We start from the raw sequence: 14,215 nt of genomic DNA, 5'->3' as shown, positions 1-14,215 counted from the left end.
AGGAAAGGGTTTTTGCTTCCGTAAAGGTGAATACAGTGGTCTCCGACAGTTTTTAAATTCTGTACAGTGGGATCAACTGACAATGTTACCAACAGTAAATTCTAAGTGAGAAGCATTCAAGGAATTAATCATGGAAGCTACTAAAAGTTTCATACCTATTAAGAAATATTGTTCAAGGTTTAGGCCTAAATGGTTGTCAAATGAACTAATGAGACTCGCAACAGAGAAGAAAAATGCATGGGATGCATATAAATTATCAAGCGACTCAGAAGCCTATGGCAGATATAAGTTAATCTGTAATCAGGTCACAAAGGAGGTTCGGCAGGCGAAGGCAGATTACGAGAAATCCTTGGCAAAAGATGCTAAGAAAAACAGCAAGGATTTCTTTACTTATATAAACTCTAAAAGGAAGGGGATGAATCTGATTGGTCCACTTGACATCGATGGTTCAACTGTTGATGATCCTGCTCAGATAGCAAACAAACTGAATGAGTATTTTGCATCTACATTCACACGTGAGGAATTATTAAGGTTTGAAAATGGCAGAAGGTTATCAAATTGTAGCAGGGTGCTTAATGATCTTGTAATAACTGAGAGCAAAGTGGAAGAGAAATTGTTGAAGTTAAATGTAAGAAAAGCACCTGGGGTGGATGGGATCTATCCAGTTATATTAAAGGAGGCGGCAAGGCAACTAAGCAAACCCTTAGCCATAATTATGAGAGCATCCTTGGACTCAGGGGAGGTTCCCACGGACTGGAGATGTGCAAATGTATCCCCAATTCACAAAGGGGGATCGAAGGGTGACACGAGTAATTACAGACCAGTTAGTTTAATTTCTGTTCCGGATAAAATAATGGAGTCGCTGGTTAAAGATGCATTGCAGGATCATCTAGACAAGACTGCAGCAATAATTCAGACACAGCATGGGTTTGTTAAGGGAAAGTCTTGTCTGATAAATTTGATAGGATATTATGATGTGGTTACAAAGAACTGGATGCAAAAAACAATTTTGATATCATATATTTGGATTTCAGGAAAGCTTTTGACACTGTTGCGCATGGAAGACTATTGTACAAATTGGAGCAGAATGGTATTAAGGGTAAGTTGGTACAATGGATAAAAGGATGGTTAAGTGCGAGAAGACAGAGGGCGGTAATCAATGGGTGCTGCTCTTCTTGGACAAATGTTATTAGTGGAGTCCCACAGGGTTCGGTGTTAGGTCCACTGTTGTTTTGTAAATTTATCAATATTATTGATGAAGGTATATCAGGCTTAATGTCGAAGTTTGCAGATGATACAAAGGTTGGCAGGGTTGTTAATGACAGTAATGGCAGTCTGCTACTGCAACAGGATCTAGATAATTTGGGCAGATGGGCTAAGAAGTAGCAACTGAAGTTTAACCTTGACAAATGCAAAGTACTGCATATGGGTAGAAATAACCCCAGAGAAACGTACCAACTGTGTGGTACTACACTTAAGGTCGTAGAAAATGAAAAAGACCTGGGAGTAATTGTGCAGTCAGATATGAAGTTCTCTGAGCAATGCAGACAGGCTGCCAGAGCAGGTCATGGGGTTTTGTCAATGATATATAGGAATTTTGCTAGCAGGGAAAAGGAGGTGATTATCCCTCTGTATAAGGCAATGGTCAGGCCACGCCTTGAGTACTACGTACAGGTCTGGAGACCTCATTTTAGGAAGGATGTAGATTTACTTGAGCGGGTACAGAGAAGGGCAACAAGATTGGTGAGGGGAATGAAGGGATCCTCTTACCAAGAGAGGCTTAAGTTCTGCAAATTGCAGTGGCTGGAGACTAGGCACCTGCGCAGTGATCTGATTGAGGTATATAAGGCCTTGAATGGATTGAGCACGCTGAATTCTGATGGGATCCTTTCACTTGTTCAGATTACGAACCTAAGGGGGCATAAATTCAAATTAAGAAAAGACAGATGTAGAATAGATGTGCGGAAATTTGCCTTTAGCCAGCGGGTGGTTAATTGCTGGAACAAACTTCCATCTGTCGTTGTGGAAGTTGATAGGTTGAATAAATTTAAGGAGGAACTGGACAGGCATTTGGAGGGAATGGTGTGATTTTTTTTTTTTTTTTTTTTGGCTGATGCTGCATAAGCTCATACATTTGCTTTCTTGCATCACATGCCACTACTACTACTACTTATGTAAACTTTAGAAGGAAGGGGAGGAATTAGATTGGTCCACTGGATATCGATGGTTCAACTGTTGATGATCCTGCTCAGGTAGTTAGCAAACTAAATGAGTATTTTGCATCTACATTCATACATGAGGAGTTATTCAGGGAGGGGAATTAAACTCTGGCAGTTAGCTAGATGATTTGGACTGGAGATATGCAAATGTGGACTGGAGATGTGCAAATGTGGACCCATGGACTGGAGATGTGCAAATGTGACCCCAATACACAAAGGGTGACACAAGTAGTTACCGACCTGATAGTTTAACTTCTGTTCCAGGGAAATTAATGGAGGCACTGGTAAAAGAAGCACTGCAGGATAATCTAGACAAGACTTCAGTTTTAGTTCGGACACAGCATGGTTTTGTTAAGGGGAAGTTTTGTCTGACTAATTTGATTGGATACTATGATGTGGTCACAAAGGAACTGGATGCAGGGAATAACTTTGATATCATATATTTGGATAAATTAATTGGTGACACGGAAGCCTATGATAGATATAAGCTGGTTTGAGATTACGAGACATCTTTGGCAAAGGATGCAGAGAAAAACAGTCAACCATCTCTTTATCCATAGCAGCATTTTGCCTCCAATGCCACACTACTCCAATTTGTGCAGAAGACAGAGAGTGGTAATCAATGGACACTGCTCTTCGTGGACTAATGTTATTAGTGGAGTCCCCCAGGGTTCAATGTTGGGTCCATTTTTGTTTTCTGTATTTATTAATGATATTGATCACGGTATATCAGGCTTAATGTCCAAGTTTGCAGATTATACAAAGGTTTGCAGGGTTGTTAACGACACTAATTACAGTATGCTGCTGCAACAGGATGTATAAAGGTTGAGCAGATGGGCTGAGAGGTGGCAACTGCAGTTTAACGTTGAGAAATGTAAAGTACTGCATATGGGAAGCAGTAACCCCAGAGTAACGTATAAACTGTGTGGTGCTACACTGACAGTGGTAGAGAATGAAATTTACCTGGGGGTAATTGTGCAGGCAGATATGAAATTTTCTGAGCAGTACAGACGGTCTTTAAAAGTGATTGAATGATATACAGGAGTTTTTCTAGCAGGGATAAGGAGGTGATTATCCCCTTTTATAAATCATTGGTCAGGCCACACCTTGAGTACCGTATACAGGTCTGGAGGCCTCATTTTAGGAATGATGTAGAGCTGCTGGAGCAAGTGCAGAGAAGGGCAACAAGGTTAGTGAATGGAACAAAGGTTGCTCTTATGAGAAAGGAAAGGTTTTGCAAATTACAGTGTCTGGAGACTAGGCACCTGCCAGGTGATCTGATTAAGTTGTATAAAGCCTTGAATAGTTTGAGCATGCTCAATGCTGATGGGATTCTTCCTCTTGCTCAGAATAATTGCCTGAGAGGGCATAAATTCAAATTGAGGAAAGACAGTTGTAGGATAGATGAGTGGAAGTTTGCCTTTAACCAGCATGTGGTTGATTGCTGGAACAAACTTCCATCTGACACTGTAGAAGTTGATAGGTTAAATACATTCAATTTAGAAGATCTGGAGAAACATTTGGAGCGAGTGGATGGGTGAAATTTTTTTTTTTTTTTTTTTTTTTTTTTTTGTCTGATGCTATATAAGTTTGCATTCTTGCATCATGTGCCTTTACTAATGCTAAAACACTGGATTACACCTTGATCAAGCGGCCAAAGAATTAATGTCATATCAGGTGATAGGTATTTAAAAGTGATTGAATGTAGGCCATTCACTTGGCAGTGAGGGGTGCAGTTTTCCATAATATCTCTGTTCAAACAAATTTTTTCTAATTTTCTTGCCCATATTGCAATCTAATTCTCTGATCCATTCTTCATAGATTTTTGATGACATCCAAGCCTTTTGGTTATCTCATACATCTCGATACAGTGATGTCTTCCAACCTTTAAAGCATTAGGCGTTCTAGTGAACTTTCCCAATGATTAAGGGGAACTTCTCCATGCCAGATGTGTTCAAAATGGTAATGAGCTGTATAGCTGTTTTTTCTACCAGTACATTTTCCATCTTTAAATATAAGCATTTTATCTGATACACTTAAAAGCAACTTAAAAAAAAATAGGTCCAGTTCACCAGCATTGAAGATGCCATTCTGGCATCTTCAATGCCGGTGAAACATATCAATGCCTATGTCATACATCTTCAATTCATATGTCAACAAAATATTTTTTCTTTTCTTTCCTTTCTAGCTTCAGTGTTTGTGGCTGTACTTTCATTGCACAATTTTTTTGAAATAGAGCTCATGAAGTTTCTTGAATTACTGGAATTACATCAGAAGACTTTACATCTTCAATATTTACGCAATTTGCAAAATTGAGCCTTGAAGATTTTGGTCTATGGGAATATTTTTTATACATGTTATCACTAGAAACATTGTACTCTTAGGGATGTCAGTCATCAAATGTGCACCATTATCATAAAGCTTGTAAAATAAAATTTTTTTGTGATTAGCAAAACTACCCATTTCATAGATGTAAACATGCAGTCTATACATAACTGTATAATAAAATGAACTTCTAGTTGAAGTTAATTTTAGACAGTGATTTCTCATGGTTAGCCCATAAGTTCATTATTAGCTTCAGTAAATTAAGAGTTCTATTATTTTGAAATGTGAATATTGCAATAAAAAAAAGAGTGTTGGAAATTTATAGGTCATTATAGATAATTTGTTCATCTTTCAAGGTAATTATAATGAATGTAAATAGCATTAGGTTTATGGGAAATGGGCAGGGATCTACCACATAGGTTGTTATAACATGCTGGGACATTTAAAAGGGGGGGGGGGTCGCTATAAAAAGCTTCGACTGTGTAAATATATACCAGAAAAAAATTATTATATTTGAGAATTTGGTTTCATTATGATTTAAAGGAAATTAAAAGCACGATTTCACTATGTGATATAGTGAAATAGAGTTTTAAATGTTTATTGAAGTGGATTGACATCAATTTACACTTTATACTTGGCAATATTTTGAGGTTCAACTGAACTCCATCATTAGGCCCTATAGGGGAGATTAAAACATGAAAGAAATCGATTTAGTAATTGTGGGGTTACAACAGCATCACATTATTATGTTACATTAATGAATTATAATACAATATTGGCATTTTGATGATTTAGTTAAGATGATTTACTTAAATTAAATTCTTTACAAAATTACAAAGTATAAATTAAAGTCAATGCAACAAGGCATCATAGGTTTAAGAGTACAAATAATCTATATAATATTGGTGTGAACCCACCATAGATCACTCTTAAAGGCAAAAAACTACATTAGTAGTGTAAAAGGGCATCATTTTATCTGTATCTCATATTGTGCTCCTCCTTCACAACTGGATTGTCATGTCTGCAATACCAGGATACCTGCCCACCCACCAATGAAAGGCCAACTACCCTTGAAACAGTGCCGTCTGGGTGGTGGTGGTGCCCACCGAGAATAAGTAACAATCGTCTTCTCTTTTAGTGAAGCGTTACTTATTCGAGGTAGTGCAATACATGGCAACTCATTGTGAAGAAGGCGCACAATATGAGATACAGATAAAATGATGCCCTTTTACACTTCGGTAAACATTTAAACTGTAAAAAGTATGTGGTGCTTTGTGGGTTATACAGAAGATTCTTTTTTGTCAGATGCTATTTAAAATATGTAGATGCTCTATAGAAGTTTGGATATTTTAGGTTCTAGCTGTTTTCCGATTCCCAGGATATATGGTATAATTATCTTGCATGTAGAAATCCTGGTTTCCTTATTAGGGTTGTTGAAATCTGCAGTTGTACTAGTTGACTTTCTTCATGATCCTTGATGGGTAACTGTTAAGTTTTGTGATGGCTCTGATGTTGTTGAATTCTTGTGGAGTTCTTTGAGGTTCAACTGAACTGATTTGTTTCTAATTACACACCTGTAGGACACCTGAAGTCAACCCTATTAGAGGGTAGTCCATAATTCTTAATTCTGATTGACCACAGCCCTCTCTTGAATAATAAAAACAGTCATACCCTGCCAGTTCAGTTATCCCAGTCTAGCAGTCTGCTTCAACCTCTCTCTCTCCCTCCAGTATCATATAAGCCTTTCCAGAATTTTACTTATTTGTTAATCCCTCTTTAGATTTTACTTCCATGTCCACTCCCCATTCAGAGTTAACTTACCCTAATTTTCTGTATGTTTTTTTTTTTTTTTTCTTTGTGCACCTCCTTTTTATAAGCCAGGTGGTCCTTGCTTTTCAAATCTAAGTTCTCCATAGCCCTTATGGGCAATTTTTTGCAGATATTTTTTGTAATGAATTTAATTTAATATAACTTAATCATTAGAATGCCAATTTTGTATTATAATTCATTAAGGTAATTTCATAATACAATCCTGTTGTAACCCTAGAGTTACTAATTTGATTTGATTTGTTTCATATTTTAACTTCCTCTATGGACCGGATGATGGGGAAGGGGTTCAGTTGAACCTCGAAACGTCACCAAAGTGTAAATTGATGCGATTCACATCGGTAAACATTTAAACTCTATGACATGGTGTAAGTAACAGTATTTTTAATTTCCTTTAAATCATAGTTAATGGCTAACCACTTATCTCCCCTTTCTAGGTTTACTTTCACCTATTTTTAATATGATCCACAGGTATGAGGAATACAAAAAAGTTGTATATTACTGCATTTGATCACTGGTAGGGGTTAAAAAAAACTGTTCTATACATAAATACTAGCCAAGCAACTGGATATAGAAGAAATGCAATTTACATATTTTTTTTTTATAAGACCTAATTTACCCTGTCTTACGTGTCTGAATGCTACATTTCTGCAGTATAGTTAAGCTTCTTAAAACATTACAGTCCAAATTTTATACAATCTATAAATACCATTAAATTTGCTTTCAAATAAAACAAAAATAGATTCATTAGTGAAAAGTAAATATTTAAATATATACTTAAATATTATATTATAAATACACCGATGAGACAAAACATTATGACCACCAACCTAATATGATGTTGGTCCTCCACGTGCAGCCAAAACAGCTTGTACCCGGTGAGGCACGGACGCTACAAGATTTCTAAATGTGTCTTGTGGTATCTGTTACCAACACGTAACCAGAAGATCCTTTAACTCCTGTAAGGTCCGTTGTTGAGACTCCGTAGATCGGAGTTGCTGTTCCAACACAAACCACAGATGCTTAATGGGATTGATGTCTGGGGAACTTGGAGGCTAGGGCAATACCTGGAAGTCTTCCTCACATTCCACGAACCAATCTCAAACAATCCTGGTGGTGTGGCATGGCGCATTATCCTGCTGAATGATGGCACTGCCAGAGGGGAAGACCGTTGCTTTGAAAGGGTGTCCCTGTCAGCAATGATGTTTAGGTAGGTGGTAGACATCAGAGTACCCGGCACATGGATGACTGGACCCAGGGTATCCCAGCAGAACATCACCCAAACATGACACTGCTGCCACCTGCATTGTTTTCGTTCCATGGTGCATCCAGGTGCCATCACTTCCCCAGTAAACGACACACACGTACCCGGCCGTCCACATGGTGCAACAGGAAACATGATTCATTGGACCAGACGACCTTCTTTCAATCGCTCAAGGTCCAGTTTTGATACTCGCTTGCCCATTATAGGCACTGTCGCCAGTGAACCGTGGTTAGCATGGGCACTCAGAGTGGCCTGCGGCTACGCTACCCTATTTTCAGCAGGATTCAATGTACCGTGTGTGTTGTAACACATTACTCCCATCACCAGCATTCCAATTACCGGCGAGTTGTGCCACAGTCACCCTTCTGTTGCCACATACCATCCAGGAGAGCTTTCGCTCACCTAGAGCATTGATGAGCCGTGGTCGTCCAACACCTCGCTGGCGGTTCATGGGTTTCCCTTCCTCAGACCACTTTCGGTAACTACTAACCATGGCTGACCGTAAGCACCCCACCAGCTGTGCCGTTTTGGATTTGCTCTGACCCAGTAGTCTGGCCATTACAATTTGGCCTTTCTCAAACTCACTTTAGTTCGCTGCATTTCCCATCTGAAGAACAAGAGTAACATTGATTAACGGAGCTCAGTATCAGGTGTTTTTTATACCGTGTCCCGACCCACGCACGTGCTGTAGTTCACCTGCAGTTGCTTCGATTTGCATAATGACTTGCTGGTCATAATGTTTTTGCTCATCGGTATATATTATATTATTATAAATATATAATATATATATTATAAAAATATTATAAGTAAATAAATATATAAGTAAAATTATACTTTGAGGAGCATTCACATTCATATATATGCATAAGTGTCAGTTGTCTTCACCATGACTCTCTGTCTGTGTCTGCATAATAACTTGACTCTCAGTGGATGAATTTTCATGAAATTTTATATTCAGATCTTTTCGAAAGATTTGTGAATCCATCCAAATTTCATTAAAATCAGACAATCAGAAATCTGGCAGTTATTTTTTCCCCCATAGTGTGTTTGTAAGAAAGAAATTCATAGATTAAACCTGGTTTTATTGTATTGCTAGCTTTACACAGTTCATGGAGTATATGGGAGAAGAGTAATAAATATTATACAGTTGTAATTAAATTGCATTGCTAAGTTTAGAGAATGTAAAACTATAATTTTATTATATGTTCTGTGTTGATAAGATCTATGTTCTGTGCTAATCTTAATTGATAAGATTTACTTTTCACTTCTATTAATTACAGAAAATGAAAACAAAAAAATCAGTTATTTAAGAAAATATCAAACCTTATACTCTGCTGATATTCCTCATATGTACCATTCTTTTTATTACATTTTCTTTTTGGCTTTTTTATTTCTATTTTAATATTTTTCTCACCAAAGCAATGCAGTTATTAGAGCCAGTTACTTATGTTAAGATAAGCTTTGTGAATTATCAAAATTCATCGTAAGATCTATATATTGCATACATTGTTGGGGAACTTTTTTTTTTTATTTTTCTTGGTATGTTCTTAGGACAGCCTAATTGACTTTGTAGGATTCCCAATGAACAAACCATTAAGTGATTCATATAGCCAGAATGACTATAAAATTCAAGATTTGTTACTTCCAATTAGTAGCAGTGACCAGCAGATTCATGGTGGACAAATACAAAGCAGAGGATTTCAAACTTATTACAGGTAAGTTTCCAATACTGGCGGGAAGAAAATTGAATTGTTTGCAGTTGTTAAGGGCTAAGGCATGGTTTATAATTTCAGAAAAGGAGATCATAGCAATTTAAGACATTACATAGTTATTAACCGAGCAGATAACAAACGAAGTCAAATAGAGTAACGTTATGGAATATCTTTAAAGCAGCAGTCATAAAAGCCAAAATACATGCCATTAAGAAAACATAGCACACAGAGGAGGAGGATGCTGTAATAAATGAATAAGAAGCTAGAAAGTTTAATAGAAAAGGAAAGTGAAGAATGTTCCATTTTGTAGAGTGGATAAATCAGATATGGCATTCTGCAATCTCCACTGCAATCATTTTTGGATTTTCACAGGGTCTCTGTGCTTACCACACACAGGTATTCAAAGCAGCATGCTTCATAAAATTCTACAAAGGTGAAATTCAACTCCCAGAAGAAGATGAAGAGAAGAGCACACACAGCTTACAGAACCTCAAACACAGAAGAAATCGCAGAACAGCAAGTTCTGCAATTTCTTCTGTATTTCTGTAACATCACAACTATGTCAGAAGAAGACCCGAGAAATCTCCCTTTTCCAATTAACTGTTTTGTAAAGATGTCATTTTAATTTCATTTCCTGACTTAAAAATAGTTGAATTTCATTCATAACTTTCTCAGGTTCTACAGTCCCTGTTGAAGTGAAATTTAGCAGTATTTAGCAATGTCATCCTTTTCTTCTACCTGCCCTTGCATCTATTGGTGATATAGTTCTAAAGTATTAAATCTTTACAAACAGAGCTTTCTGTTTTGGGGGTTGAGAATATATCTGGTCAGAGCCTCCATAGTTGACTACAACACAGTTTGATTTCCAAAGTAGAGTTATAAACTTAACAGTAGTACTACTAGCATTAGTAGAGGCATATGATGCAAGAAAGCAAGCTTAGGCAGCATCAGCCAAAAAAAAACCTCCCATTTCACCACTCCTTTCATTCCAAATGCCTGTCCAGCTCAGACTTAAATTTATTTAAACTATCAGTTTCCACGACAGATGGAAGTCTGTTCCAGCAATCAACTACCTGCTGGCTAAAGGAAAATTTCCGTACATCTATTCTACAACTGCCTCTCCTCAATTTCAATCTATGCCCCTTCAGGTTTTTAATCTCAAGCAAGAGGAAGAATCCTCTTTTTGTGTTTATGGATGATAACGCCACACTGCAGCTGTTAATATGCTTTTGGAAAGTGAGGAAATTGTTCGTATGGATTGGCCTGCCCATTCCATCCATCTAAATCCCATCGAACACTCTGGGGAAATGCCTACTGGCATGTCCAAGCCAACCAGAAAATGTTCACCAGCTGAAGATGGCGCTGACAGAGGAATGGACGATGTTACCGCAAAAACTTATCAACACCATTGTTCTAAGTATGGACAGACAGTGCAAAGCCTGCATCGACATTAGGAGTGGCCATATCTCCTACTGAGGACCACCTCTTCCTTTGGTTCCATCTTTGGCAGTGATGCATCTGTATCATGGCAGCCAGTGCTATGTTGCCATTTTTGAATTAAGTCCCTCTTTACCGTGTTGTTTCCTTCATCATTTCTGTACCTCACAAGGTTCCTTTGGTATGCTTTTCCCATATCCAGGCCACTCCTGTGAGAAGCTACAGGTGAAAACCTGACTGGTCCTTAAATTTTGCACACCAGTGTATTAGGTAGTTGGTCATAAATGTTTCGACTGGATAATGCATATTATTATATTTCAGTCATTAAATCATAATAATTCTACTCTGTTTATATCTTTTTACCCTTTGAACATATGTATGAAAATTCCATGGCCCCAACTGCAAATATCTCAATCATAAACTAACACAGTGGTTTTCAACTGAGGTGCGGCAATAACATTCCAGGGTTTAAGTTAACTTAATTTGGGTTTAAGTTAATTAAACCAATTTTTTTTTAAATTTAAGTATTTAATTCATTATAAAAAGGTTAAATAATAAAAAATATTATTATAAAAGCTATCATATAACATTTTTTTTTAATATTACATATATACATATTTTTTTTTTTTGGTAGTTTTTGGCGCATCGGCTTCTGTGGCCATAATGCACCTCCCAAGGTTTTTGCAGTACTTTGATCCAAGGCAGGATTCGAACCCGCGACCTTTGGGGTGCCAGGCAGGCACTTTACCCACCCGGCTAGCCCTGTCGGCATATATTTTCTCTCTGTATATATATTCGCATTAGTTGAGGTGTATGATGCAAAGAAAGCAAGCTTATACAGCATCAGCCTAAAAAAAAAAAAAAAAAAAAAACCCTTCCCATTTCACCCATCCAGTCACTCCAAACGTTTGTCTAGTTTAGCCTTAAATTTATTTAAGCTATCAACTTCCACGACAACAGATGGAAGTCTGTTCCAGCAGACTTCCATTACCCGGTGGCTAAAGGCGAACTTCCGCACATATATTCTACAACTGTCTTTCCTCAATTTGAATCTATGCCCCCCTCAGATTCATAATCTGAGCAAGCGGAATAATCCCATCAGCAATGATGGTATTGTAATGAGGTGCTGTAACTTGCAGAACTTAAGCCTTTCTTGGTAAGAGCACCCCTTTTTTCCTCTCACCAATCTTGTTGCCCTTCTTTGTACAAGTTCTAGCAACTCTGCATATCCTGCTTAAAATGAGGCCTCCAGACCTGTATGCAGTACTCAAGGTGTGGCCTGACCATTGCCTTATGACCAAGGGATAATCACCTCCTTGTCTCTGCTAGCAAAATTCCTATATATCATTGACAAGACTCCATGACCTGCTCTGGCAGCCCATCTGCACTGCTCAGAGAACTTCATATCTGACTGCACAATTATTCCCAGGTTTTTTCATTCTCCACTACTCTGAGTGTACCACACAGTTGGTAAGTTTCTCTTTGGTTACTGCTACCCATATGCAGTTATGATCCATTTCCCTCAGCATGAATTGTTGAGGAGGCTTCCATCCTGCAGTGGGTTGATAATGGCTTCACTTTACCTTTTTTTTTACCCATATGCAGTACTTTGCATTTATCAATGTTAAACTTCAGTTGCTACTTCTGAGCCAATCTGCTTAACATTTCTAGATCCTGTCATTAAGAACCCTGCCAACCTTTGTATCATCTGGAAATTTGGACATTATGCCTGATATATATCTTCATTGATATAATTTATAAATACACAAAACAGCAATGGGCCAAGTTCCAATATATATATATATATACATACACAGAGAGAATTGGATCTAACAGGCAGAAGTAGGGGTGCCACAAATATTCTATGTTGATATCAATATTTGTAAAATAATAAGAGAAGTTTACCTCGACATAATATGTAGAACACTTCCGTATGATACTCTCCAGCAATTAAAATGAAAAAAATCGCAAATCTTACATTACAGTAAAAAATAAAAAATAATTAAAACTCAATTGAACACAGTTAAAAATTAAATGAATACTATTAAAAATTAAATTAACGAAAATAAATTACTCAATGATGCCATTATTAAAAAAAGGTTGAAAACCACTGAACTAACATAAAGACTTGCTAATAGATTTTTTTTAGAGATACTTGCAAATAGTCACTTTCACTGCAGGTTATTTATTTTTTCTTTGTAGCATGCAATCAATGCTCAGAAGACAGTTAGCAGGTGGAGTGACCAAGTCTCCAGTTTCCTTCATAATGATACTCTTGATGTTTTACTTATTTCTAAATAATATGACTGTTGACCTTAAAGAGTGTAAATTTCATGGAAGTGAATCCATTCTGTATTCGCTAATGGAGTGCCTACCAGACATTTTTAATCCAGTTATTACAGTAAAATACAGTAAAAGATAGTAAATCAGTTTGTCTCGCATAACCTTCTTTGAGTGGTATTAAAATTTTCATTGAGAAATGCACTTCTCAGGACTACTTCATCTTTTCCACTGCTACTAATTTCAAATTTTGATCAAATTATTCTTGTTTTATATAGATAGTTACACTCCTCTGTGATATAGTATGTAATATACCTATATATATTTGAATGTATTTTTCGAATGTATTGCAGTTTGAATGCAGTTGTCATTTTAGTTCAAGATTAAAGAGAGTAGTACCTTAAAATTGATGTATATTTTTTATATATATGAAACCACAAACACAGTATTGTGCATGGGTGAAAACTGAGAAGACAGAAGATAATTGTTAACATTAGATTTTAATTCTTAAAAAAATCCATCAAAAAGGATAAATGAGGAACAGTAAAAGTTAATTCTGTATGTTTTGAATTATACTGATAGACGTTGACTAGATACAGGTTTGCTGGAATTACAGATGCCAGTTCGAAGAAGATATGAAATACATGCAGCAGAAATTGAACATTGGTAAAATATTTATTAAATAATCTGCCTGCCTCTTTTGAATAGTATGGGAGCTTGAGACACTAGAAGATCCGGTAACAATGTTCAAAAGTAGGACAAATTGAGGCGTGTAAAGAGTCACTGGTTGTTAGGAAAACAAAAATAAAAAAATACTGCAAACCAAGCAACAGTTGTGACCTGCTTATTCACAATAGTGATATAGACTATAAAGTATTTAAGGGCAAAGGCCTCATGTTACAAGGTAGAATGACTAATATGTAGGTTATTGCAATAACCAAAACGATGCCAATTTAATTAATTAATTTAACTACTTTGGTAGATAGCTATGTTAAAATGATGCATTTGCACTAACCTACATATTAAGTAAGCTAAATAAGAATTTGACACATACACATGCTTTCCACAATGTAACTGTGTGAATTTCACTAGACAAGCCTAAGGATGCACAGCAACAAGAGTAGTCATGTGGTTCAATGGATTTGTAATAC

General features: G+C 36.8%; 1 protein-coding gene across 1 annotated transcript in view; it reads left to right on the top strand.

Annotated features, from left to right (window-relative positions):
- The window catches only part of LOC150074956 (uncharacterized), a 735,724-nt gene extending 722,509 nt beyond the window's left edge, over positions 1-13,215 (top strand). Inside the window, exons 21-22 of the mRNA XM_090389002.1 lie at positions 9,187-9,350; positions 12,987-13,215. Of these exons, the coding sequence (XP_090245128.1) occupies positions 9,187-9,350; positions 12,987-13,206 (384 nt within the window). The 3' untranslated portion in view covers positions 13,207-13,215. The remainder of the gene's footprint in view (positions 1-9,186; positions 9,351-12,986) is intronic.
- The last annotated feature ends 1,000 nt before the right edge of the window (positions 13,216-14,215 follow it).

Source organism: Mastigoproctus giganteus, chromosome 14 (genome assembly GCF_048544385.1).
Source record: "Mastigoproctus giganteus isolate SK-2022 chromosome 14, ASM4854438v1, whole genome shotgun sequence".
In the NCBI taxonomy this organism is placed as follows: Eukaryota; Metazoa; Arthropoda; class Arachnida; order Uropygi; family Thelyphonidae; genus Mastigoproctus; species Mastigoproctus giganteus.
Note: the sequence above shows the minus strand (reverse complement) of the source record. Positions and strands in the feature narration are given on the sequence as shown.